The following is a 26,871-nucleotide window of genomic DNA, read 5'->3' on the forward strand; positions in this document are numbered from 1 at the left end:
ATCTCAAGTGCCATTGGTTGATGTGGAGCTATTCCATGACTGTTTCCAGGTGAGCAGCTTGTAAACCCCTTTTGTTAGAATGCATAATTCAATGGGACCACATTGGCAGCAGCCTTTTAACCATGTACTGAAGAACATTCTATTGCCATTGCTGGAAAATAGAATACAAAAACTGAATGAACTCATGACTAAAAGAATAACAGAGAAATCCTGTGGGCCTGGGAAATATAATACTCACAGGACTCCACTTTTTCACACAGCTACCACATGATGAGCGCCTATTCTTCCCTTCATACTGCTCTCTTCTTTCCTGTTCATACTGAGATACTACTTCCTTCCTTTCTTTGCAGTGCCTGATCTAGCCTCTTTTTGTGCTTTCAGAAAAAGCAAGTGTGAGAACAACTCAGTCTTAAGCACAGAGACAAGGAACATGTCAGAACATCCCTAAGAGGCAGGCATGTGAACACTCTTTAGCTTTCTCACTGTATGGCTGCTGTTTAAGGCCAGGAGACTTTATGAGTGTTGTCTGTTTCAGTGAATGAATTTGTCATTGCATTTCTATGGGACAACAGTGGTACCTGGCAGCTGTTTAAGCCAATTCAGAGCGACTTCCATTAATGTCTGAGCCTTGAAATAACTTTCCTGTTAAGTTGTCAGTCAGAATTAATACTGATGTATCAGCAACCCCCTGTGCTTGGCACACCTTAGACAGAAGTATTTGGAAAGTTTGGTGGCAAAAAAGAAAGCCTTTGTCTCTTCTCTGGAGGTCTATTTTGATGCTGGATTTCTTATATCACTTGCCAAAGTCCCCCTCCCCCAAATGGGAGGTTTTCCAGTTGCCTCCAGCAGCTCACTGTTTGTCCTCAGCATTTATTCTGGCATTGCACAATGTTGCATGCCACACGAAGGAACATATCTTTTATTCAGCACCTTTTTTTTTAAAAAAGGTGGCAATTATATATTTTTTCCCAACTTGGGTGGTGGGGAACTGCATTTTCAAAATGTAGATATTTTTGGTTTGTCAACTGAAGCTAGGGAGAAGCACGAACGTGCCAAAAGAGCTTTCTACACATTATTAAGCAGCTGACCAATTTAACCAGATGGGACTAGGCACTGTTTTGTGGAACAGCATCAGTTTGTGTCTTGCATTATGGTCAATTAGGGTGCAAATACTTGTTTATCGGTACTTACCACACCAACCATGCACCATGCACATTGGTTGTATTTCAAATGCATTACTGAACAGAAATGTGTTAGGTGTACAATCTTCTAACATACGTTGTTTGATCAGATGTGTTGGAAAATGAAGTGTGAATAGCTATGACTCCTCACTACCATAAACAGACATTTCTGTTACAACACAGGAATATACAACGCAGATAAAAATTTAGAATGATATAGTATTGTTAGCCTTACACATATGAATGAGGATCTTCACAGTAGACTCTAGGGAACAGAAAGGTTATGTTCAACTGAAAATGGAGATAGGGAGAAGACTCATACTGTTGCTTTGCATTGTATGGTCCAGTTGTTTGGGTGGTTCAAGAGCTTGGGCTGTCCCCACAAACACTGCATATTTTGGAACCATTTCCAAAACTAGCATGCAAAGGGATATCTGATACTAAAAACAATTGGATCTGGTGATATCAGATGTAAAAACAACTGGATCTGGTGAGATGATTCTGCCCTTAGCATGCTTGTGGAAGTTAAAAATATCTCACAAGAGTGTGAGAAATGTTAGTCTTTTTCTGATTGAAAGATAAGCTTTAAAAGGTTGATTGGAAAACCACCAAGAAAGACTTTGCAGAGAAAAGTAGTGGCAAATCACAGGTGCTTAATTACTTATCCCATGGGGTTTGCTATAAGTCAGCTGCAACTTGACAGCACTTTGTACAGACAAAGCCCACAAGGGAAATCATTCCTGGTCTGGGAGTTGGGTATCATCTATATGCTGATGATAATCAAGCTCTATACTTCTTTGTCCAAATCACCAAGCTCTACTGCAGAGGTCCTAAGACAGTTCCTGATTGCTGTTGTTAGACAATTAAAGGCAAAAAGGGTGAAATCGAATCCTGACAATATAGCTATGATGCTGATGGGGAAGGCTAAGGTTTTGCCCTTTCTGAATTTAATGGGGTTCAGATGACCCTTACAGATTCAGTAAGGAGTCTAGGGATTATACTGGATTTGGCATTATTAACACAGAAACAAGTTAATTTAGCGGCAAAAAGTGTTTTCTTCCATCTTCATTTAGACCTGTAGATTATTCCCTTCCTTGATCAAACTGAATTGTCCATATGGATCCATGCTAAGATAACTTCAAGACTAGAATATTACAATGACCTCTGTGTGGGTTTGCATTTGATGACAACAGAGAAACTCAATCCGGTACACTATCTCACAACCCAATTACTATTTGGGAGCTAGATGGGTTATGCATACTATACCCATTCTGGTCAGTCCACTGATAGCAAATTAATTTCCAGTTCAGTTCAATGTCTTGACTATCACTTAAAGAGTCTGTCATAGCCTAAGACTCACATATCTAAAGAATGACCTCTTCCAATATCCCCCACTGCAACAACTGTACTCATTTGAGCAAAGTCTAAGCAAAGTCTACTGACAGTACCACCCTGCAAATGGGTAAGAACAGTACTCGAGCATTCTCTGATGTGGCTCTCACTTTGTAGAACGGCCTGCCTGAGAAGGTTAGAAAGGCTCTCACACTTATTTTGTTTCACATAATGTGCTAAATGGAATCATTCATGAGACACAAAACTAAAGCTTCCCCGTATTATATGTGGTGAGAATGTCCAAGAGTGTCAAGTTTTTGGAATAAAGTAGCAGAACAAATAAAACTTATATTCAATCTAACCATTCCAATAGATTTTAAATTTCTTTTATTTGAAATCTGGCCTGATGAATTGGCGAGTAAAGATCAGAAATCTTTAATTTTGACAATGTTGGCAATAGCTAGCATTACGATAGCTAAAAATTGGAAACCCCCACAACTGAAATGTGGTATGATAAGTTATGTGACCAGTATGTAATGGGAAAGACAATGGATAACCCTTTCTTCAATAATGATGCTGAATTGGCTATAGATTATGATTTGCTTTGGGCCCTGGTTTTGGAATTCTTTGGGGAAAATTTCTTTTTTGCCTAATAGAATGAATTATAGGTTATTTCTCAATTCTTAATACCTAGCATATTATGAACAATTTACATATTATGTAAATTGTTTGTTGTACGCATCCAATGGTCTAAATTGGATTTTTGTATGTTAGATTTATATTTTTATTATTTCTTTGTTCTTTGCTCCCTTTGTAATGGATTAGGTTTAATATAATACATTAATTTTTTAAAAGGAATTGTTCATGATGGTTAAATGGAATTGTTCATGAGGGCTGTAGTAAAAATGAATTGTTTTGGACGTCACTTTTACTAAGGGATTAGGTACAAAGTGTGGCACTTTTTTGTTCTGCATTGTTTCTAATTTCTGTAATACACTTTTCGCTTTACTTGTGATAAACAACATCTTACACTGTTCTACTGAATCATTTTCTAATGTTGTAATATACCTTGAGTCTCAGTGACAAAGGCAGGCCAAAAAAGTTATGCCTTCTGTCATGCTCATTCCAGCCTTAGCATCCCTAAAACAAATGTCTTCTAATGGTAGCCATTATCAAAGCAACAACTTAACTAATGTGTTCTGATATTCACAGCAGTGAATGGTGGGAAGCCTGTAACAACCAACAGACAATCCCCAAAATGAGAACTTTTTTAGCAGGTCCTTTCCAGAGCTGACATCAACATAGAACCCCTCATTCCTTATATATGATAGCTGGTCCCTGCATCTGTTGAATGCGATCAATTTCTGGTCTTTCAATTATGCTATTTAAAATAGCCTTTTATAAATAAATTTGGCTCTGGAATTTGGTGTTAAAACATGGGGAATACATGGGCACAAGAAAGCAGAAAAGAAAATCGTAGCTCAACTACTTCAAAATGAAGTCAGTATGTGCTGTGAAGCTTTAGTAATTATGAATGAATAAAAAGAAGGCAGTGATAAATGGCATGATGGATGTTGTAAAGTATGAGAAACTGCAATTTCCAGAAGAATCATCCAAAGAAAAATGATCTATTGTGGAAACCCAGGTGTCAGATCCTGCTAAGAAATAGACAAATAATCTATAATAAATCACCAAGTTGACAAATTTCATTTTTTCCCTATTCGTTAATTGTCCGTGAAGTGGCTGCGGTTTTAAAAGTGTGTTCATATACACAAAAGATGACTAATCAAGTAGAATATAGAACAGACTTTGTTTTTAGCATGAGTTATCTCATTACCTTTTCTAGAATAAACTTCAGACTAAATTTTTGTATCAGAATTCATATTTCTCAGCCTGTTAAGAATAAAGCTCATTAAAAAATCTACTACTGATGACACCAGGTTCAAACTCTGGTTTGTAGGCTTTTGAGGTAATTTCACACCAGAAATTAGATTAAATTCATTTAAGTTATTTAAAAATGTCACCTTTCCCCATACATGAGTTTGAGGTAACATACAAGCAATTTAGCAAAAATAGCAATAAAACATTAAAAGGCCAAAAACAATCCCCACAGTACCAATAACTACAATTATCCAATCATGATTTTACAAGGCAGGAAATGCAAGAATCTGCTGAGCAAATGATGATCTTTAAAATGGCAATGTATCTGCCAACATCTACTGCCAAGACCAATCTGATTCTATAGCCATAGAAATTGACAAGCTATACTTCTGATACCTCAACTACCAGTTCCGCCTCTAATCTGGTATTCATCTCAGAACAGAAAAATTACCAGTAAGAAAGCTTGTCAAAACATCAATTAATTCACCAACAGATCATTAACTCTTAACATTTTCAACAGGTTTTCTCTAAAGGAGAGGCAAAAGAGAGGTAGTACCATGGGTCTTTTTTTGTAGAAAAAGCCCAGCCGGAACTTATTTGCATATTAGGCCACACCCTCTAATGTCACTATTATTTCACACAGGGCTTTTTTGTAGGAAAAGCCCAGCACAAACTCATTTGAATATTAGGCCATACTCCCTGTCGCCACGCTAGCCAGAGCTGTGTTCCTGTATGTTTCTGCTTTTAAAAAAGCCCTGAAGATAAATTTTGATTTTGACTCACCTAAGTTGTTACCAAAGGTTTTTTTGCCACCTAATGTGGATGTTTTGGACAATTTTTTTTTTTATCTTTTGCTAGTAGCAGATGTTATAGGTCTTAAAATAACATTTTTTGGTATCAGTTCATGTAGGTAGCCTCTGACTTAAAGATACTAAAATACTGAAATACCAGGCTCTAGACAAACCTTAATATTACTGTACAGCATTACTTGGTTGTCAATTACCAAGTTTCTGTAATCACTAAATCCTGAGAGCTCCCACCTTCTCAAGGGGAGAAATTCTGAGCTTGCCTCATCAATGAAGTCATTAATAACAGATACTAAGGGTGACAATTTATTTGGTGACAATTTATTTTTTACATTAAACAGGCCTCATTTTGGGCAGGAACTTACAGGAGCAGAGCACCAGAACCTCTAAATTTTATTATGCTCTTTCTTTCTTTAAACTCCCCCACCCCCCAAAAAACCCTTGGTTCTGGGCTCCATTGTTCAACCCCACTGTGAGAATTTTGCTGAACTCTAAGATTTTACAAACCTATTATTTTTTCCAACAAAAAAGGGGAAATAATCAAAACATATAAAACAGACAGATGGAAATCTTTATCATGTCACTGTGGCCGCATAGAAAAAAGTAATTTTAAAAGTATGATGGGACTAAGGTTTTATTATGACAATTATAATTCAAGAAGCATTTGGCATTTTAAAATAGATGCTGAGCTGATATAGTTTAGTACACCTTCTGATGATGTCAGGGATGTGTGGCATATGTAAATGAGTTATACAAATGAGTTGTGCTAATGAGCTCTGGCACCTCTTTCTCTACAAAATGACCCCTTACATTAAGTATTGCATTTATGGGGCAAAGGGTACATTTTTCCATAACTGCTGGGCATGTCCAGTAACTAATACTTTTTGGAAGCAAATTATATTAGAAATTTCTCAAATAACTGATTTACAATCCCAACAACCCCAGAACTAATCCTCCTCAATTTATGGAAGAACTGCAAAATATCAAAAATTTAAAAAAGTTTGATTATGATTATGTTTACGGCAGCAAAAAATATTATAGCTCTGAAGCACAAAGACAACCCCCCCCTCACAATACATGTATGGTATCTCAAATTATGGGATTATTTTGTTTTAAATAAGATTACAGATGATCTACACAACTCAGATTCCCATACTTGAGTGTACTGGAGAAATGGCTTCCTTTTCTAGAAAGGAAATTTGAACCCAAGGCTCTTTCAACAGTTCTGCAATAGTCACTTATCTCTTTTAGCAGTATAACGATGTTTGTCCCATGCTTGTATTATATACATTTTTATTATAAAGTTTTATGTTGTATATAGTGAAAAAAAGATATTGCATTTATGATGGTGCTATTATTATTATAGTATTTCTTTCTATTTTCTTTCCTCATTCAAGGCCAACTTTTCAGAAGCAACTTTACAAAGATTTGTTCTATAAAGGTTGGTGTATTTTCAGCATTTTTTGTTAGCCAGTCTTTCAACCATTTTATTCTGGCAGTTTGGGTATCTCAAGACTGGGTGATATATATTGCTGCATTAGGTTTCTTTTCATCCCAAATGAATATATTTAATAATAACTGCCACTCTTTTAGTATATTTTCTGGAATTTTAGGTGGGAGATTAACAAATAAAAAAGAGTAATCATTTTTATTGTGTTTAAGGAAAGACAAATTTAAGGTTTCCCTAAATTGGAACTGGTGCTTTTTTGTTTTTGTTTTTGCTAACACTGGGTCACAATTGATCTTTTAATAATACATCATTCATCTTATTTAACCATATATTGAGATATTTAATTTTGTCAATATTTGTCACATCCTGTTATCTTTTTTAAACATTCATTTAACTTTGTATAAAAACAGATAATCTCAGATTTATCTGCATTCAATTTATACCCAGAAACATCCTCATATTATACAATAAGGTTTTCTAATAATTTATTATTTCAGGGGATAAAATGTTTTATAGACTTCTGTATCTTTTAGCTACATCTTTTTAAAGCTGGTATGTTTAAACCATTAGCTTCTTAATAAATAGTGGACTATATTATCAAACTTAAAAATTTTGAGATTAAAAACTTTTGAGATTCTCACAATGATTTCCCATACCCAAACATTCAAAAATATGACATATAATGTGCTTTTAAAAAGAATTAAAAACCCTTATTAATAAAAATGTTTGAATATCCTTCTTGATAGTGTTCAGTAAAAATGTGGTTTGTTCTAAGAAAAGTACCATATTTGCCCAAAAGAAAGACAACCTCAAATGTAAAACAACCCCCCTTTAAAAGGTTATATAGAAATCATTTTTATTACTGTACATAATATTTTATTAGTGTACATTATGGAAAAGGGTGGGCTATAAATTAACAGAAATAAATAAACAAATAAATAAATAACAGTAACTTATATGCAAATTTAAGATAGCACTCTCTTTTTCTTGACATCTTTCTTTTGTGTAAATAGGGTAACAAAACTTGGCTAGAATTTTGAAAATAGATTCTGTTCCTTCAATTGTTTCCCACTGCAAATAACTACCTATACTCCACAAAGCATATAAAAGCGTGGGTTCCTGCAAAGTATTTAAACATTTAAAGATCAGAAATTCAGATATGTAAATACTTCCAATGATTAATTACAAGACTAAACTTTATTGTTTATCTTGATAGACTGGTAAATATCTTGGAGAATGAGGAAATAAAGATGACAGTGTTAAATGAAGAAGAAAATGGTTCAGGTACATGAATCTCTCTAGAAAAAAAAAACAATCTCAGGTAGAATACAACAATTGGCTGTTGTAGGTTACAACTTTCAGATTCACATTCCAAACTGAATAAATAGTTACTTAAGTAATAGAGAACAGACTGCATAGTTAATCTTCTAGCTATTTTAACCATTTCCCCTACCCTGTTAAGAAACTGACAGATAAATAAAGATGTTTTCAGTAACATTTTCAATTAATGTGGATGATTTAAATAAGATCCATTGGGAGAAATTAGCTACGTCACTTCAAAGAGAGAGTCCATTTATTATTTGTCTTTAGAAGTCACATATGAAGACCTATAGGGGTGTTATCTTTCATGCTGCATTTCAAAATGAGATCAGACATGTAATGATCATATTTAACAGGAAATTATCACTGACAATAACAGCAGCTAAGCATGGAAAGGAAAAGTCCCCTGTTCAAGCACCAGTCGTTTCCGACTCAGGGGTGATGTTGCATCACAACATTTTCACGGCAGACTTTTATGGGATGGTTTGCCATTGCCTTGCCCAGTCATCTACACTTTACCCCAGCAAGCTGGGTACTCATTTTACCAACCTTGGAAGGATGGAAGGCTGAGTCAACCTTGAGCTGGCTACCTGAATCCAGCTTCCGCCGAAATCAAACTCAGGTCATGAGCAAAGAGTTCAGACTGCAGTACTGCAGCTTTACCACTCTGTGCCACGGGGCTGCTGGCTAAGCATGACATTGATGTAAAATATGTTTTCGTTAAGGATCAGATTCTTGGTTGTTTTTTTTATAATAGGTTGCAGTCATGCACCAAATCAGAATCAAAGAGCTTTTTACCATGCAATGTTAAAAGAACTAGAAGGATGGGTAGGAGATTTAATTGTTGAGTGGAATTTTAATGCAGCGATGGATCCAATCCTGGACACTTCTAATAGCAATCCTTTCGCGATGGTCATCTAAAGTTCAACTGCACACCAATAGCTCGACACATATTGGGCATGTCATGTAGTTTGGTTCTGATACACATTTTCATTGTTACTTCATTTTATTTCTCTATCTTGTCTGTAACAGTGAATATGAGAACATCAAAGATCTGTAAGAATTAGGTAGAAATGCCTAACTCTTAAATGCCTTTGATCTACAGATGCATACAATTTATGTATGCACTCACTACTCCTTACTGTGATACATGCCATCCTAAGCACTCAGGGAGCAAAGTTTTCTAAACTAGAAACACCCCCCCCCCCAGCATTACTAGTTTGGCAACACATCAGACCAGCTCAGTACAGCAGTGGGTCCTGAGTGAGTGACATACAGTATTTCCTTTTTCTCAAAAGCAGCAGTCCCTCAACTCAGAAGAATCTATGAAAAGAGACGATTGTACAGCTATTCTGCATCATTAAGCCCGTGCATGCAGGCCGATCAAAGGCTTCATAGGAAAAGTTTTGAGAGCAAAACCAGCCGCTTGTGTTGGTTCTGCACTCTGATTGGTATCACTCAGAATTCTATAGCTCACTGTAAATCAAAAAGGCAGAATGCCAGCTTTCAGAAATAGAGCACACAGAGAAAACACTTTTTTGGGGGGACAGAAAGGAAGTTGGGTTATCCCAAAGATGGTTGATGGTGTATCTGGGAGTATCATCTTCACCACTGAAAATCCTTATTGGCTGATATGAGAAGATTTAGAGAGATGCTTTTGAAAAGTGCATGGTCACAGACACACACTGAGAATAACAGTTAAAGGAGGCGCTAGGAAATACTTCGGGCAATGAACAAAGTGTGCTGTTGTCAGCAGTCTCTGACATGCTTCACTTGAGACAAAAAACAAAACAGTGATTAACTCTTTCTAAACAAAGCAAAGGACCTTAGAAGAGAAAGGGTTTCCCCAGATACTCAAGAGTATATGGCAGGACTGAAGTTTCCCAACACTTGATAAAACCTGTGATCCAGTTTCTACAGATAAGATGTCTAACCTGTTTCTGGCCTATCACTTAAGTCTTCATGTCAGGGTTCATGTAACAGAAAGCTCTACCATATAACCATTCCCTGCATTCACAAAACTGGCATATCAAAGGGAAGGCTAGGCAGAATCCATCACCCTGAAATCCATCACCCTGGCATATCAAAGGGAAGGCTAGGCAGAATCCATCACCCTGTAGTCCAACCCTCTGCACAATGCAAGAAATTCACAAATACCTCCCCTTAAATTCACAAGATCAGCATTGAAGAAGACTGTAGAGTTATATCCCGTCCTTCTCTCTGAATCAGAGTGTCAGAATGGCTTACAATCTCCTTTATCTTCTTCCCTCACAACAGACACCCTGTGAGGTAGGTGGGACTGGGAGAGCTCTCACAGAAGCTGCTCTTTCAAGGACAGCTTTGCAAGAGCTATGGCTGACCCAAGGCCATTCCAGCTGCTGCAAGTGGAGGAGTGGGGAATCAAACCCGGTTTTCCTAGATAAGAGTTTGCACACTTAACCACTACACCAAATTGACAGCATTGCTATCAGATGGCCATCTAGCCTCTGTTTAAAAACCTCCAAGCAAGGAGAGCTCTTCCTTGGAGATGGCAGCCATTCTCCTTGGCCATGGTCCTGTGGTGCCCCCCCACATTGGAGACTTTTGTTTTTGATCATCATTTTCATATTGTTATATCCATATATTATTATAAAAATATGAGCAGCATATTTGTGAATTCCCAGCTCTCTCATTTTTAAAGTAAGCCTCTAGCTTTTTCCATTGCAGAGATACAAGGAGAAAGGCCTATCTCTGCAACAGAAGGGTGTGGAGACTTACTTTTTTTAATATACTTAAACAGGGAATCCACAGAACCTCATATTCTTATTATAATAATAGTAGATCAATATAATGTGGCCCAGAGGAGGAGGAATGGTTGCTCCTGGGACACTGGGGCTGAGAAGCTACGAGGAAAATTGCCATGTGGAAGCCCCAGAGCCGCTAAGCTGAACTGGCAGCTGCACTGGCAATGGGGAAACCACACATGTGTTCTCATGTCCAAACTGTCTAGATTCCTCTGATAGACCAACAACCACATTCATGTAGCATTCATTATAGCCTGCAAGGGAGGTCCCCTCCTCTTTCTTCACAGTGACTTATTATTTAAAAAGTGTGCTCAAATTACTTAGGAGTTTCAATCACAAGGAAGGCCTCCTGTGCAACATGCGAACTCTGTATTTGTTGGCATAGGATGCCATTCTAGAAAGGGAAAAAAAGAACTGCATTGCTAGCAAAATAATACTTGAACAATGGAAGAAAGTGACTGCAAAATTACCAACAAATTTCCAAAGAAGCAGTGTACCCTTTTCTCCCTTAATTCCTGCAACTAACACTTCCATTTAAACATCAGAAGCTTTAATTTTCAAACTAAGACTAAGCTGTTCTTGAACTGTGTTCTCAATGTATTAGGAATAGGCACCCTCTTGCTCAGCATTTCTGTTCCTCCTTTTAAGGAGGATTTATTGCAGATCCGCAGGGCCTGCAAGACTGAACTGTTTCAGATGGCATATCACATCTAATGGGAGAGGGCTGCCACCACATCTGGCTCCATAGCGCTTTGATTACTAACTGCCCAGGATCTGTGCGCGTGAGAAAGAAAATATTATATGATCTGCCTGAAGTAGTAACATTGTTATTATCTGATTGTTTTATTGTTTTAATATTGTTTTGTTTACTGTCTATTTTATGCTGTTAGCCACCTTGAGTCTGTATGGAATGGGTGAGATATAAATATAACGTAAATAAATAAATAAAATTTAAAATATGTAATAGGGAAAACAAAATGTCAGCACAGTGGACAAAACATGCACATTACCAACTTCTTCCAGTATTTTAATTCTATTTGTGCATAAAATACAGCAAAGACACTGCTTTAGTAATTTTCTTTTTAATCAAGTAAAAGATAATTATACATAATCTAGGGAATTAAACATCACAAAAATCCAGGAAGAAAACTTTTATCTTGCAAAATTTGAAGGCATCACTGTCCAAACACATGAAGACTACGCCACATGTCCAGGTAGCCAAAATAATTTGAATTGGACTTACCATTGCTCACAGTTCCCCATACCTTTGTGAAAAGATGAGGGAGAACAACCAACTCTTGGAAGTCAAGCAACTTGATCCATAGGATGTAAAGTGAAAAAATTCTAAATTGCACTGAGTAACTTTCCTAGAATTGTCAGATCAGAAGTCAGCATCTGGTAGCCCCCAGAGTATCAACAGAGCATTAGCTGCTATTGCAGAGATGGAAGAGGGGTACGAGAGGTTAAGGGAATGGGACATGTTTGCGGGCCCCTTGTGTGTGTATGAGTGGCAGTGGTTTAGAACTGTGATTAGATTACCATCTTTTCGGGAAAAACGTGTGTTTCTCAAAACTATATGACAATCTGAGAATCAGCTAACCTGAGAAACAGGGAACAAACACACCTTCATCCCAAATGTTAGAAGACTTTTATATGTTTTAAGGTAGATTTAGAGTTTTCTGCTCAGGGAAAATATCTGAAGAACTTTGATTAACACAATAAATATTTTGGTCATTATCACGAAACTTCTTGGTGTGTATGAGCACTCATCCTTATATCTTCCTACTTAGAAATATAATTCCAAAGCAAGGCCCATTGAAAACTGTGATTTTAAGGTAGGATCTGTGCTAGATTGTTCTTTATATGTTATCTAATACTGTCTGCTCCAGGACTATTTCAGGAGACAAATATTAGCAGTTAATACTCAGTAATGTGGTTTTTAAAAAGTACATTTTAATGCAAGTAGCTTACAGTATAATAATGGGAAAGAAGCTGTATCAGGGGGATCTTGAAGCATCTAATATCCAAGAAGCTATGAAATGCTAACTTAAAAATCTTTATTTATGACCTAGTCTGTCTCAGAGGATTTGGGGGCAGATTAAGGCAATTATTCACAAACTAGGTTGATATCTCTCCCTAAAGAAACGGCAATTTAAGTACAAATCTCTTTGCAACATATGCAACATACTTTTATACTTATAGGCTGTAAACGTGTCTGTCACTCTCAGATTTCAAACAGAAGCTTCCTTAGGAACTATGGGGCCTTGTACTAGGGCCCATGAGGGGAAGCACCTGTACACACTTCATGTAGGATCTTGCCCCACACATGATCACAGTCATGGTAGATCACTTAAGCAAGGACATGTGGGAATACAGGTTAACTACAGGAGTCCAACTAGTTCCTCTGCTTTTAGATGCAGATCTGGTTATATTTAAGCTTTGTCTCACATGCATAAATCATTAAAGAAATTGTGCTCTGGAACATGGTAAGCTAAGAGGCAAAAACGAGGGGGTGAGTATATGTTCATGCTTGTTATCCAGAAATATCATCTCTGGCTGCTATATTTGCAAGGACCCAAACAGAGCATGGATGGTAAAGTACCTTAAAACTGGCAGCTGGGAATCTCTTCCCATTTCACCATCACTCATAAGACTTTATATTCTCCACTTTAAATAGCAACCCAGTCCGGCTAATGTGAGTGAAAATATCCTACCAGCTTATTACTCTGAATACTGGCCCAGAATTTCCTGTACTTGAGATGAGTTAAGATGTTTTTAAAAAGCATTTCACAAATACGTTCCATTCTATGAGGGGGAAATGGTGGGTGGCAAATCTCTTCCTTGCATTTCCCACATCATTAATTTGATTAGTTCTGTAATTCATCATTAAACGAAGTAACTAACCACTTCCTGATTTGCTCATTGTTTTTAAAGAGTGCTTCAGTCTCATGGCTGTCAGCTGCAGGAGGTAAAGGAATGGCATACATAGCTACTATTAACAATAGGTCATTTTGGGGGTTATTAATTCATAACGTTGCCATAGATCAGAAGTGAGAGAGGAGAGAGAGAGAGAGAGGAGTAACAGCCCAGGTAGAGGTAGAGGCTCTATGAAAAGGCTTCCAAATATCTGAGAATACTAGTTAACAGCCTGGCCTTTCCCCTTCAGATCACTGCAAAGGTGCCAAAGTTGAAATTATACTGGCTAGAAAGTAGAGGAAACAAAAGGAGGAAAGGCAAACAGGAGAAAGGTCAGGAAGTAAATGTATTGGGCTAGAAGGGGGAGGGGTGGGGAGGGAGAAGGATGATGGAGGCCTTATTTCTCTTCAGAATACCCATCCAACCTCCTTCCTTGTGTGTACTGTAGTCCTCTAGTTACCATCTGGGGAAAAGATGGTGTGATAATAGAAGAATGCAGGATGCCTTGATTAACAATCAGGGAGGTCCTGATCTCAGAGAAAACATTCTTTACTGGGAATGAAGCAATAAACTCCTCAGATTTCAGACTGAAAGGAGTTGAGTTTTACTTTACGAAGACAGATCCAGGTGGGCAGCCGTATTGGTCTGAAACAATAGAACAACGTGATGTCCAGTGGCACCTTTAAGACCAACAAAGTTTATTCAAAATGCAAGCTTTGGTATGCATGTACACTTCCTCAGGCAAAATGAAATGTTATCAGACCAGAGGAATAAATTATTTTAGTGTATCTTATTTGGAACAGTAACTTAGAATAGTGATAGTAATGTCATGCAATAAATTAGAATGGTATATTGGAATGCATGCCTATGGTATGGTAACAGAGGAGACATAACACAGCACTACAAATCACCCCACCTCAAAGAAAAAGATACCATCAGTTACCTCAACATTTGAGAGGATGGAGCATGACAGCAGGGTCAGATGATTGCTCTTAACACTCCATAATTAAGAAGGATACATTTACACGTCTATTGCCAATTCTGAGATATTTATTTGACTCAGTGTTTTCCCCTGGAATTGAATTTAAAAATGATGACCTTATAAACTCAGCTTGTTATTCCTGCTTGCATCTGTTAAAACATTTCATTATATTGTATGCTTGTGTGCTAATTTGCTGTTCAATCTCTGCCTTTTATGTAGGGACTGGTATGTTTCATTTCACTTTGTCTGAGGAAGCAACACAGTTGCATAAAAGCTCACAGTTTGCATAAAACTTTGTTGGTCTTAAAAGGTGCTGCTGGACTTCCACATAGTTCTTTATGGAGACAGACAGGACTGAGATAACCATTTTATTGGGATATTTGGTTAACATGACAGAGTGTTGCCCAGTTACAAAAGTGTGATACTGCCTGCAGTAAATATATATCTCAAGAAGTATATTGCAAAAAAAGATAAACTTACATTTATTCAAGTAAATCCAGTTTCACCCTTGGGCCTGGGAATTTTACCCTATGGATATATGGCAGAGTATTTTACCTTTTTAATTGCCTTGCACTATCATGAAGCCTATTTGCTAGTGCACTTTAATGTGTTAACTTCTGCACTACTCTGTGGGAGATTTCATAAAATAACATATGCTAATAGACTATGTGCCTGTAGTCAGCAGGACATAGAAAGCCTTTAACATGTTTTTTTGCATTGCACTTACTGTCTTGATATATGCTGCATACTTACTGAACCCTTGTTGAGAGAGCAAATAGGGAAATCTGATGAATGCAAAACTCTTTTTTTATTATCTTGTTAGAACAAATGGTGATTGAAACGGTGGCTAAATTATTGTGCCTTGCATCTATGAGGTGAATAACGTATTAATACACTGGGCCATGACTGTGTGAATTGTCCCTTTTTTGTTATTAATATGGTTGTTATGCCAATAAAGGCTGTTGTTGTAAGTAGATCCAGTTCACATTCAGGTTGCAGTCAAAATAAGAGAAGAAAACCTAATTAATCTAAAGAGTACTTTCCTTATCACAAATGGCTAGTATAATATGTTTGTGTGAGAATGAGAGTATTGTATTAACAGAGGGACCTGTAGAAACATGTGTCTCCATGGAAGGGCATGTAAAGAGAAGGAGCGGACAAAGGGAGGAGGGGTCAGAGGGCAGCTCTCAGGTTGACATAGAGACATCCTATTCAAGGAGATAACACCTATACACCCTTAGAGTGATGTGGTACCCTCTCTCCCGAATGTTCAGGCATGCTGAATATCTCACTCCAACACATTTGTTCACCTGCTAGGCAAGAGCAAGACAGACGGCTAATCCCTTCCTAATAACCCCCAGCATAGCATTTGTCTTTTTTATTGCAATCGTACACTGAGTCAACACCTTCAATAAGTTATCTACCACAATTCCAAGATCTCTCTCCTGGGTCAGTTACCAGCAGTTCGGACCCCATTAAAGTACTTTTATAGGTAGGATTTTTGGCTCCAATGTGCATTACTTAGCACTTGCCTGCATTGAACCTCATTTTAATGTTGATGCCCACTCGCCCAGCCATGACAGATTCCTTATTCTATCTCTTCTAAGGAACAAGAAATAAAATGAGCCTAACTAATCTTTATGCCTTTCATTTAATACTAGTGTATTTGTTTGAGTTTAGGACCAGGAAAGCCTAGGTTTGAATTTTGACATGGGTCATAAAATTCGCTATGTATCCCTGGGACAGTAACAGTTCCTCTCATGTGTGGGAGGAACAGGAGATTCAGCTTTCCCTCCTGCACCATTTTCATAAACTGAAACAGCTGTGAGAGCCTGGTTTGCCCTGCTGTGGGGATCCACAAACTGCAGTCAGCACATGTGGTGCCTCAGAGTGGGACAGAGCCTCCTCACAACTGTTTCATGCTTGGGAAAATGGTTCAGGAGGGAAGGCTAAAATTCCTTCTCCCCCCCCCCCCCGCCATGTTCTCAAGGCTAATTGAGCCACAGTGTGCTTGGGGACATTAGTTTCACAACATGTGTCACAGCAAGTTGGGCTGGGTAACCCTGTCAACTTGTATCACACTTACTGTCTAGTTTAGCCCTTAATAGATGGATTTTGAGTTTTGCTTTTCCTTTTCAAAAAAAGAGAAGGAATTCACTTTTCTCACCTGTTGTGAGATACATACACTGACCCTGCATCAGGAATATAATTCAAGAAGGAGTTGACATCAGTTCAAGTTTCCCATGTTACCCCAGAAGAATGAAAAGAAGAAAATGTGGTTTTGGGGCTTCCTTTGTTTGGTGCTTTTGACCAACCAGAGATTACATCTGGAAAAGTTCATACCAACTTCACTTTTCCTAAGAAGAATGTTGTAAATTCTGAAAGCTCAGGACTATCTCACCAAGGGGAAAAAACACCAAAGTGGATGAATTGGCAGGGGGACCCTCATACCTTTACCTCACATATTCTGAAAGGAGATATGAACAGAGACTTTCATGCTCACGCCTATGAATAGAGTCCTATGGCCATTTCATTAATGGCACAAAAAGCATCTCATTGCCTCAATCCTAGGACAGAGCACTGAACCATCAAGAAGAATCAGGGTCACTACATTTTGGATCTACTAAAAAGCAGACTGGTCAAGTTATTAATCTGGTCACATGGATTAAAGGAGATGGAGCACTGCTGCTGTGTAAGAGGGTAAAGATACTTAACTGGGCAGGGGAAGTCAAGATTCTTACACCAGTTCCATTAAACTTCTGACTCATAAGATCAGGGCTTTGGGTCTTATTTTCTGCATCCAGCATGGAAAGAGAAATCATATTCACACAAAGCAATATTTCACTCAGTTATGAGAGCCTTTAAGATGCTTCACAGAATATTGCAACCAAAGTGAAACGAATGAAAACTGTCACTCTTTCCAGGCATATGTGAACTTTGAAACACATTCAATTTATTGGCTTGGTTTGAAAAAGCAAGCCCCTCCCCCCCCTTTCTGCAGACTGGCAAAAAGTGTTTCCCTTTCCCTTTTGTATTCAAAAGAACAAATTCCTTCTGCCAAGAGAGTAAATTTATACTTGAGGAAACTGAGAACATATTTAAAGAGGAAACAAAGAACAAGAGGTAGAGGTATACTCTATGAAAAGGAGACAAGCTTCCAAATATTTGAAAATATTAGGTGGCAGCAAGTATTAGATTCTCATTAGAGGGGGCATTAGGAAATGGAGACAGATTGAAGCAAGGTGCTGGGACAAGAAAACTATCCGTTCAAAAAAAAAAAAGTAAAATAAAGGAAAACTGGTTACTGCATACTTCATATACTCTGTCAATCAATGGAGGGGAAGGAATGTGTAGTCAAATTATACTGCGAGGAAAAGTATCCATCGTCAATACACTAAAATGGTAAATTTTATCATCAGATAGGATACAGTCATCACTTCATAAAAATTATTGAGTGGAAAGAGTGATCTGATCAACATATTCGACAAGAAATTTAACATGCACTGAACTGGGTAAAGTACAAAAATATCTATAGGTGTCAATCTGGGTGATAGAGATTATTTTTAAAAATCCAGTGCAATCAAAATAGGAATATCTGAATGTTCCCTGGGGATATATTTGGAGACATTCCCCTCCACAAGGATCCATGTTGTTGTTGTTCAGTCGCACAGTCAAGTCGTTCAGTCTTTGCAACCTCAAGAAGGGATGTACTGATTGATCTGGTACAAGCAGGCCTCGGATTCAGCGGGAGCTCACATGAGCGTAGCTCATTAGCCTTTCTGACAGCTTCACCTCCTCCTTCCTACCCTGTCCATTGAATAGTAAGTGCAGCTGCATAAAAATCCCTGGATGAGCTCCACCACCTTTTTTCCTATAAAACAACCCCTGGGTACAAGGATCCATATACGAAATCAATCAGTACATCCCTTCTTGAATGTCTATACTGTGCCACTTCTTCAAATATTAGAAACAGGATTACTGAAGAAGGATAGGGAAATGGCTGAGATGCTGAATGCATTTTTTGCCTCCTTCTTCACTGTGGAAGACGAGAAGTGTTTGCCCGCTCCAGAACCACTAATTTTGGAGGGGGTGTTGAAAGACCTGAGTCAGATTGAGGTGACGAGAGAGGAGGTCCTACAACTGATTGACGAATTAAAAACTAATAAGTCACCAGGTCCGGATGGCATACATCCAAGAGTTCTTTAAGAACTCAAAGTTGAACTTGTGGATCTCCTGATGAAAATATGTAATCTTTCATTGAAATCTGCCTCCATTCCTGAGGACTGGAAGGTAGCAAATGTCACCCCCATCTTTAAAAAGGGCTTCAGAGATCTGGGAAATTACAGGACAGTCAGTCTGACTTCAATACTGGGAAAATTGGTAGAAACTATTATCAAGGACAGAATGAGTAGGCACACTGATGAGCACAAGTTATTGAGGAAGACTCAGCATGGGTTCTGTAAGGGAAGATCTTGCCTCACTAACCTGTTACAGTTCTTTGAGGCGGTGAACAAGCATGTGGACAAAGGGGACCCTATAGATGTTGTTTACCTTGACTTCCAGAAAGCTTTTGATAAAGTTCCTCATCAAAGGCTCCTTAGTAAGCTTGAGAGTCATGGAGTAAAAGGACAGGTGCTCTTGTGGATCAAAAACTGGCTAATTAATAGGAAGCAGAGAGTGAGTATAAATGGGCAGTCTTCGCAGTGGGAGACAGTAAGCAGTGGGGTGCCGCAGGGCTCAGTACTGGGTCCCATGCTCTTTATCTTGTTCATTAATGACCTGGAGTTGGGAGTAAGCAGTGAAACGAGAAACCTAGAGTTTCCTAACCATGCTACCTTTGGTTACAGTTCTATCACTGATCAGAAGTTAAACTTAATGCGTTTCTTGTACAGATGTCATTCTCCTGGAATGATGAGGATCAAACAACATACAAACATGCTTAATGAAACTCATGACCCTGTTTGCCTTAAAAGAAAAGCATATTCAGGAAGGTGTGGCTTTGAATAGGTGTGTCTGAGGTGTAACTCCAAATAGCCCCCTAACTTGCTTCCGCCTGCCACAGAATCCCAAATGCATATTTACCCTCATAAGCACACATCTGAGATTGCACAGGGGGGAAGGAAAGGAAGGAGATTGCTGCAGGAGGGAGGGAAAGGTTAAGCATCCTTTTCCCTTCCACCCTTCTCTGTTCAAAAACACGTCCCCAAATCTGCTTTTTTTTAAAAGAAAAGAAAAGAAAAACAGCACCAGCGTTTCATTACACATATTTGTAGATAATATGTAGTTTCCTGTCTTTGATACAATATGAAAGGGAAAATAACCACATAAGATTCCCAGAGGTATATATTTTTGATGAAAAAATCTCAAGATCTGTAGTGATTTCAAAAGTAAGGCTTAAATGGACTTCTCCTTAAACTGGTTTATGATGTGAATATAAAATTTGCACTGACAAGGATGTACATTTCATTTTTCTTCTCCCTTAACAACATTCAGTGCACAAACAGGACTTAAGTGCTCCCTTTGAGTTCTTGCCTATTCAAAGTGCTTTGTAAAGACCACATTGCCTATTTCAGAGCAAAAATGAATTTCAGAAAAATAATCCAATTCTTTGATAGGAAACAGAACAACATTTACACTACCTGCGTAACTTCTGAGTATATCTTAATACAAGAATGTTTCTGTGGCCACGTTTTAAAAAGGAATACTAGAGATGGTCCACATCTCAAAAACACCCCCAAACCCTCATATCCATGCATAGTATTCTATGTGTAGCAACTGACTGCTGGAATAGGTGCTTGATGATAATAATTAAGAACATAAGAGAAGCCATGTTGGATCAGGCCAACGGCCCATCCAGTCCAACACTCTGTGTCACACAGTGGCAAAAATTTTTATATATACACACACACTGTGGCTAATAGCCACTGATGGACCTGTGCTCCATATTTTTATCTAAACCCCTCTTGAAGGTGGCTATACATGTGGCCGCCACCACCTCCTGTGGCAGTGAATTCCACATGATTAATCACATGTTAATTATTGATGATCATGATAATAACAGTATATGTTGAATTATTTTGTCTTGCGCAAATTGATATTTCTAAACAACAAAAAGAAGGCAGGCCCAAAAACTGATTCCAAAAGACAGTAAAATTCAGAAGGTTGGTTCCAGCAATGTGTAAATGGAAACAAACTCACTTTGTGCACTACTGCATGAATAAGCAATAGAGCTAGTTATGTTAAAGTACCTACTGACTGATGACTTGTGAAGCAGAAACACAAGTCTGGATAAATATATTTAACTTAGCAGAAGCCACCAGCATGATCTTTTAAGTATATTTCTGCTTGTGCAAGAGCTCTAGCATGCATGGAAATCTTCTGTTGGATTCAACACCAAAACCTTTTTGTAAGAACAGAAAATGATATACCTTTATAGAAATCCATTTTATTATGCAGGAAATTTAGTGTTTACTGCAGTGATGTTGACCTTGTTCGAATTATGAGATTTATCAGCCTTGTCCAGGAACCATCCAGTTGCTGCAGTAGAATGCCCCCCACCCGTACCATTCTCAGAAGAACCATAAAGTTTGAGAAAGAGCTGTGTTGCTTATGGTGCAAAGGAAGGCAGATCTATTTGGCTATTCCTGGAACCTTATGAGTTTTTTCCCCCAGTGTATGTCTGCTCTCTACCATTCAGCTATTTGTGCAGGAATAAACGTTTAGTTTTGAAAGTATGTAAAGAACAACGCTGCAGAAATTGACTGGAATTTCCTTCATTTTCTTCCATCTGGCTTTCATTGCCTGCTCTTCTCCCTTCCTACATACACACATACACACACACACACACGTTCTTACCAAATCTTTTTAACATATGCTGACCAAGCTATAGGAGAGATATAAAAATTATAATTCATAACATCCATCATGGCACTCTTCCACACTCCTGGTAGCATTCTTTGGCTTACTAAAGGTCACACATGACATTACAATTATCAGTAAAAGAGTTGATATCTAGTTAGGCAATATCTGCCCTTTTATCTTACACGGCTGCCATACATTGCTCACACTAAATAAATATCCCTTACTGCAGAGCATCACAGTTTCTACCCAATGCAATGGGCAGACCCTTATTTCAAAAGACTGCACCTCTACTATATTTGGCAGATGAGGTCCCTGATCACTAAATCATCATGTGGCTATTGATCTGACAATCTATTGGGACAGATAAAACTGGAGTGAGCAGCATTTTTGAGTGTGGGCCATTTTCCTGTCAAGGTATGACTGGAAGTGACTTCATCAAAACCATTTTAAAGAAGCAATCTGATGGCTGCTTTCCCTGGGGTAACCCTACAGAAATACAGGCTCATTGAATCATCTCCTTAGAATGCTTTAAAATATGTGGAAGGACAACCTGAACAATATGTTACTTACCTGTAAAAACATCTTTCCAAATGCTAAGGGAAAAACCATAGCAGCTTCATTGGTGGCATCTTATAGCTTACGAAATCATCTGTCAAAGATATTTTACATAGAAATATCCTGCCTCAAGGCAGATGTTTGGATTAGATCAGTGGTTTTAAAACTTTCTATATGCAGGAAAACTTTCCATGCTGAACCGTCAGCCAATGAAATCTGAACGTTTGCCACTGAAACGGAATTCATTGCAGAGGACCCTAGAGCATGTTCTGGTGCAGGCACTAAGTTCATGTGGGGAACTGGGAATGATTTATAGTACACCCAATATTCCCATGCAGTTGCACATTGCAAGGAAATATTGACGATGGATGGCTTTGCCTTTAAAGAGTTTGATTGGTATTAACTATGCTTGAACATCTGCCAGTTGTGAGCACAGAGCTAACCATTTGGTAAGCTGCTCACAGACATCCATATTCATGTGTCCATAATTCTATGCTTCACACTAGTCAGTCAGTTTAATAACCCAAATGACAATGGCCTCCAGGGAATATTGTCTCTTTCCAGGAAATTACTTAATTTAGTTCTTGAACCCAGCAAAGACAGCTGCAATGTCCAAGCAGCCACTGTACAAGCACAAACTGCTCTACACAATACTGTGCAAGAGGTGAACATTGCAGAGGAACACAACCAATCCATCTGGGAGCACATCTTGCATGTCTGTCTAGAAAGCCTGTTCACAGCAAAGTTTTCAGATAGTCTGCTATGAGTGATCTCCTGAGTAGCTCCTAAAAAGCTTCCAAGGAACTTCAGAGTTCCCTGGAATGTAGAACTTTTGCCCAAATCTTACACCCACTCATCGTCAACACTGTAGATCTATGTTGCAATTCCTCATGCTGTGTTTTCCTATGTGCTGTGAAAGTTCATGTACAGATATGGACAAAAGATGCTGGTCCATCATGTGAGGCAGTCACAAACTTGCTTTGCTTATGTATTTAGCAAAGCTGGTTTGCCAAATGCACTCTTGAGCTACCAATCACAGGTTCCCATTTATTCTCCTTGTACTTTATGTCTGAAACCACATACTAAATAACTACCCAGAAGCCTAGGAAAACTGTGGCTCCCAGACATGTGCTCCTAACAGCACATATCATAGTGTTCATTAAGGAGACACTGTGGCTGATTTACCAGTGGGGTCCTTTGGAGATCAAAAACATACAATGTATAGTAACTCTGGATCATGGTCTGTATTTAAGGATGTTTAAGCATGAAATTAAAAGCAACTGAGTTTTATTCAAAATGGTTGCAGAAGACCTGATATATCTTTGTTGAATCTCAGAGTAATTTTATGGTGTATAGTGCATGTTTAACTTCACAAGGGTTCTAAATTAAGCAGACTCCTGACTTCCTACAAAGTAATGCTTTCCAAGTCAAAAGAAAATGAAAAAAATGACTAAGTTAGTTAAACCTGATAAAAGACAAAGTTGCTCCACTCCACTCCAAAAGCCATACAATAGCAAACAAAATGTTATGTATAATTCTTTAGTACAGGATATAATGCATAACAGTGGTACAAGCTAACTGTTCTAAAAAGATGGGAAAATGTTTCCTCACTTGGGAAAAAGTTTATAATTTCCTGCTGAATAAATTTCTTCCACTTCTTTCCCTCACACCTCTTCTATTATTCACTATATGTTTATTCTCCATAACAAAGTAATTACCCATTATTCTGGGGAAGGGGCTCACATTTTCAGCTCATGTTTGATCAGTAAGACGTTATTTGCCGGGCAAAAAGTTTTGAGAATATAATCGAACATTTCACTGCCCCTTTATTTTCTCTGCAAGGAACTACCACAAATGGAACAAACAAGTGTGAACAATCCAAGACATTTGAAATATTTCATGTATTTTTCAGTTTACATAGGGAAATGTGATATTTTGCTGTAATCATCTGTGTTACTTGTTATACCGTGTAACCATCAAAACCAGTAATGTTCAGAGGGGGGAAGAGGAAATATTTGAGACTGCTTTGTTAGAAGCATTAATGAGGTTCTTACTATTCCTCATATATGACATCTGTTTACAAAGAGAAAACTGAGGAAATACGCCTGGATATTTAAATGAATGCATTTTTTATTACTGTCAAAGGCCAGCACTATGTTTAAATAAAAATAACATTGGATAAACTTTCTAACCCTAGATATCCGCATCATCCTGCCAAGGATTTTGTCAAACATCAGGTATAGCAGAATGTGAGGGAAATGGTCATCAGCGCATAATCTGGATTTATTTCAGTGCTTCTTTGAACTCAGGATCCCCTTCTAACCTTATTTTCACTTCCAGAACACCCACCTGCCCACTTGGTATCAGCTATCAACTTGCAGGTGAGTGTGCTTTATGCTTAGCCATATCCATCTTGACTCTGTAGCTGAAAATTTGTAAATGGAGATGCAGGGAAATTACAGATTATTGTAGCTAGAATGTCCCATATGCCCCATTGCCTCTGCTCACTCTTTTGCCTAACTCCTTTCCTAATCACTCAGTGAAACCAGAACCCCTATGGTCATTGCAACTGGTGTGTGAAAACTTGGCTCTTATGCAGTTACCTATGAGGGAGAGAGCCAGTATTCTCAGTGACTTTTGAAGGGAACTGTTGTCATCATGAAGCATGAGACGCATCAGAAGAATGGGTAAGGGGGGAAGAAAAATAGCAGGGATACTCTACAATCACCCTAAACTTTAGTTCTACCATACAGTTGGATTTAGAGGCCCCAACACCTGAGAGCAACCTGTGTATGTATGCATATATATGTGTGTACATGCACGGCTATGAAATGATCCTATTTAAATACATGTAATTATTCCATCCTGACACATGCCTGCAAAATGTGACCCCAATTTTATCAGATTCACAGACCACTGAAAATGGGAACAAAGAAAACAAGTTTCAAGCTCCACAGGACTGGCAGTTCTCATATATGTGGAAAGTAACTTGGCCTATTAAAAATAACAGCAGCCTACCTTGGGGGACAAGGGTCCAGGTTACAGGCTTTCAACAACTGTGGGGGACGCCGGCTGCTTACACAAAGATCTTCATCCACGAACTCTCTGGTCTGTTTATTGAGGCAAGTCACAACTGCTTCTTGGACACCTGCACACAAACACACACATACATATACAAATCCCACAGTAAAAACTGAAAATGCAAGAGTCAGGACAGAAAAATGCAGACGTGAAACCAGCAGGGGTCCTGCTCAGTGCTTCTGAGACAACACGCTGATGCTCTTGACTATCAGCAGGGCATGTTCACACAATTTAGCCTCTCATGGAGCAGGGAAGGGAAACTGCCTTTACTGAGATCTAGTACCACATGTTGTATGCTGAGCTGCTGTGAGCTAAATGGTACCTGGAGCAGGATGGTAACTCAAGCATGCAAACAGGAAGCTGGAATTCCTCCACTGGCAAGCTGGAACAAATTGCCTTCAAATACTTTTCTGATTAGCAAGAAAGTTGAATTCATTCACACTACAGTATTTGTCTTACTCTTTCCAGGAGGGAGGGAAAGTCTTTTGGTGCTAAAATTTAGTGTCCTGTAATGAATTTCTGTCACATAAAGCAGCACTAATATTTGTGTGTCTGTTTAAAATGTGTTTTGAAACACATGGAATAGACATACAAGCTCTTATCCTATTTCTCCAATTCTGTCTCACTGAGCTAAATGGAACTGAGATATCTTATAGTCTAATAACACGTTGATCTGGCTTGGTGTGTGCATTTGTGTGAGACAATGGGTGCAATCACATGAGAGATTTGGCCTGACCTAGCCACACTTCCCCTCCAGATTTAATGTGCATGATCTGCTCCCTGAGTTCCACCTGTACTTCCCTAATTTTAGGACAAGCTGGGACCAGATTAAATAACTACTGGGAACTTCCTGGTAGCAACTCTCTAAAACACATGCAGGGTGCATTTCCCAGCTGTCTGAATGACCAGGCACACAATGCATCCACCCCACAGATGTAGGAGCATGTGTGGCCCGTGCCTTTCCAGGCACCAGGGACAGGGCTGTGTGATTGTCGTGGCACACATAAAAAAGAACTGGCTTTTTCAAAACAGGGATACTGCCACATCAAATTCCCAGTGTTATCCCACCCAATCGCCATTTATAATTTTGTTTTCTCATTCAAACCTACAATTAATTCCATTACCAGTTCTTCAGAACAACTCTACGTGTTACAATGAAGTAATAAAGCAGAAATGTTATTGAATAGTACTTCCTCTTTTTTTGCACTTTCAGGGTATCATAGCAAGGGGGGGTCATTTCCTTGCAGTGAGAAGAGTTCATTTAACTATGTCATTAAATATATGAAATGAAATGAAGTATATATCAAAAGCTTAAGTATCTTGCTTCAGGGGGACATATCCAGATCGCTTCTTTGCATGTTACCGTAAAAGAGCATAAAGAGAAATCACCATGAATTCACATTTTACATTGGGACTTCTTTGTAATGTGTGAATACATCCCTGATATCATAGTATGGGATCAGCAACACTTACTCCTGTCACAAAATTGGCCATGTGGATAAAACTGGTAATCTTGAAATATTCAGATTCAATATTAGTGTACACAATTTTCTTCATTGGGTTTAGATCAGATATCTCTTTATTTAATTATACTCCACTTTCTCCCTAATGGGGACCCAAAGCAGCTTACTACATTATTCTTCCCTGCTCCATTTACCCTCTGAGGTTGGTTAAGCTGAGAGAATGGTGCAAGGACACAAAGTCTGTTTCCATGGTGGGGATT

General features: G+C 38.3%; 1 protein-coding gene across 2 annotated transcripts in view; it reads right to left on the bottom strand.

Annotated features, from left to right (window-relative positions):
* The window catches only part of ADAMTSL1 (ADAMTS like 1), a 703,777-nt gene that overhangs the window by 77,728 nt on the left and 599,178 nt on the right, over positions 1 to 26,871 (bottom strand). For both annotated transcript variants that reach the window (XM_060237245.1, XM_060237246.1), the window contains one exon: positions 25,086 to 25,215. In XM_060237245.1, the coding sequence (XP_060093228.1) occupies positions 25,086 to 25,215 (130 nt within the window). The remainder of the gene's footprint in view (positions 1 to 25,085; positions 25,216 to 26,871) is intronic.

Source organism: Heteronotia binoei, chromosome 4 (assembly GCF_032191835.1).
Source record: "Heteronotia binoei isolate CCM8104 ecotype False Entrance Well chromosome 4, APGP_CSIRO_Hbin_v1, whole genome shotgun sequence".
In the NCBI taxonomy this organism is placed as follows: domain Eukaryota; kingdom Metazoa; phylum Chordata; class Lepidosauria; order Squamata; family Gekkonidae; genus Heteronotia; species Heteronotia binoei.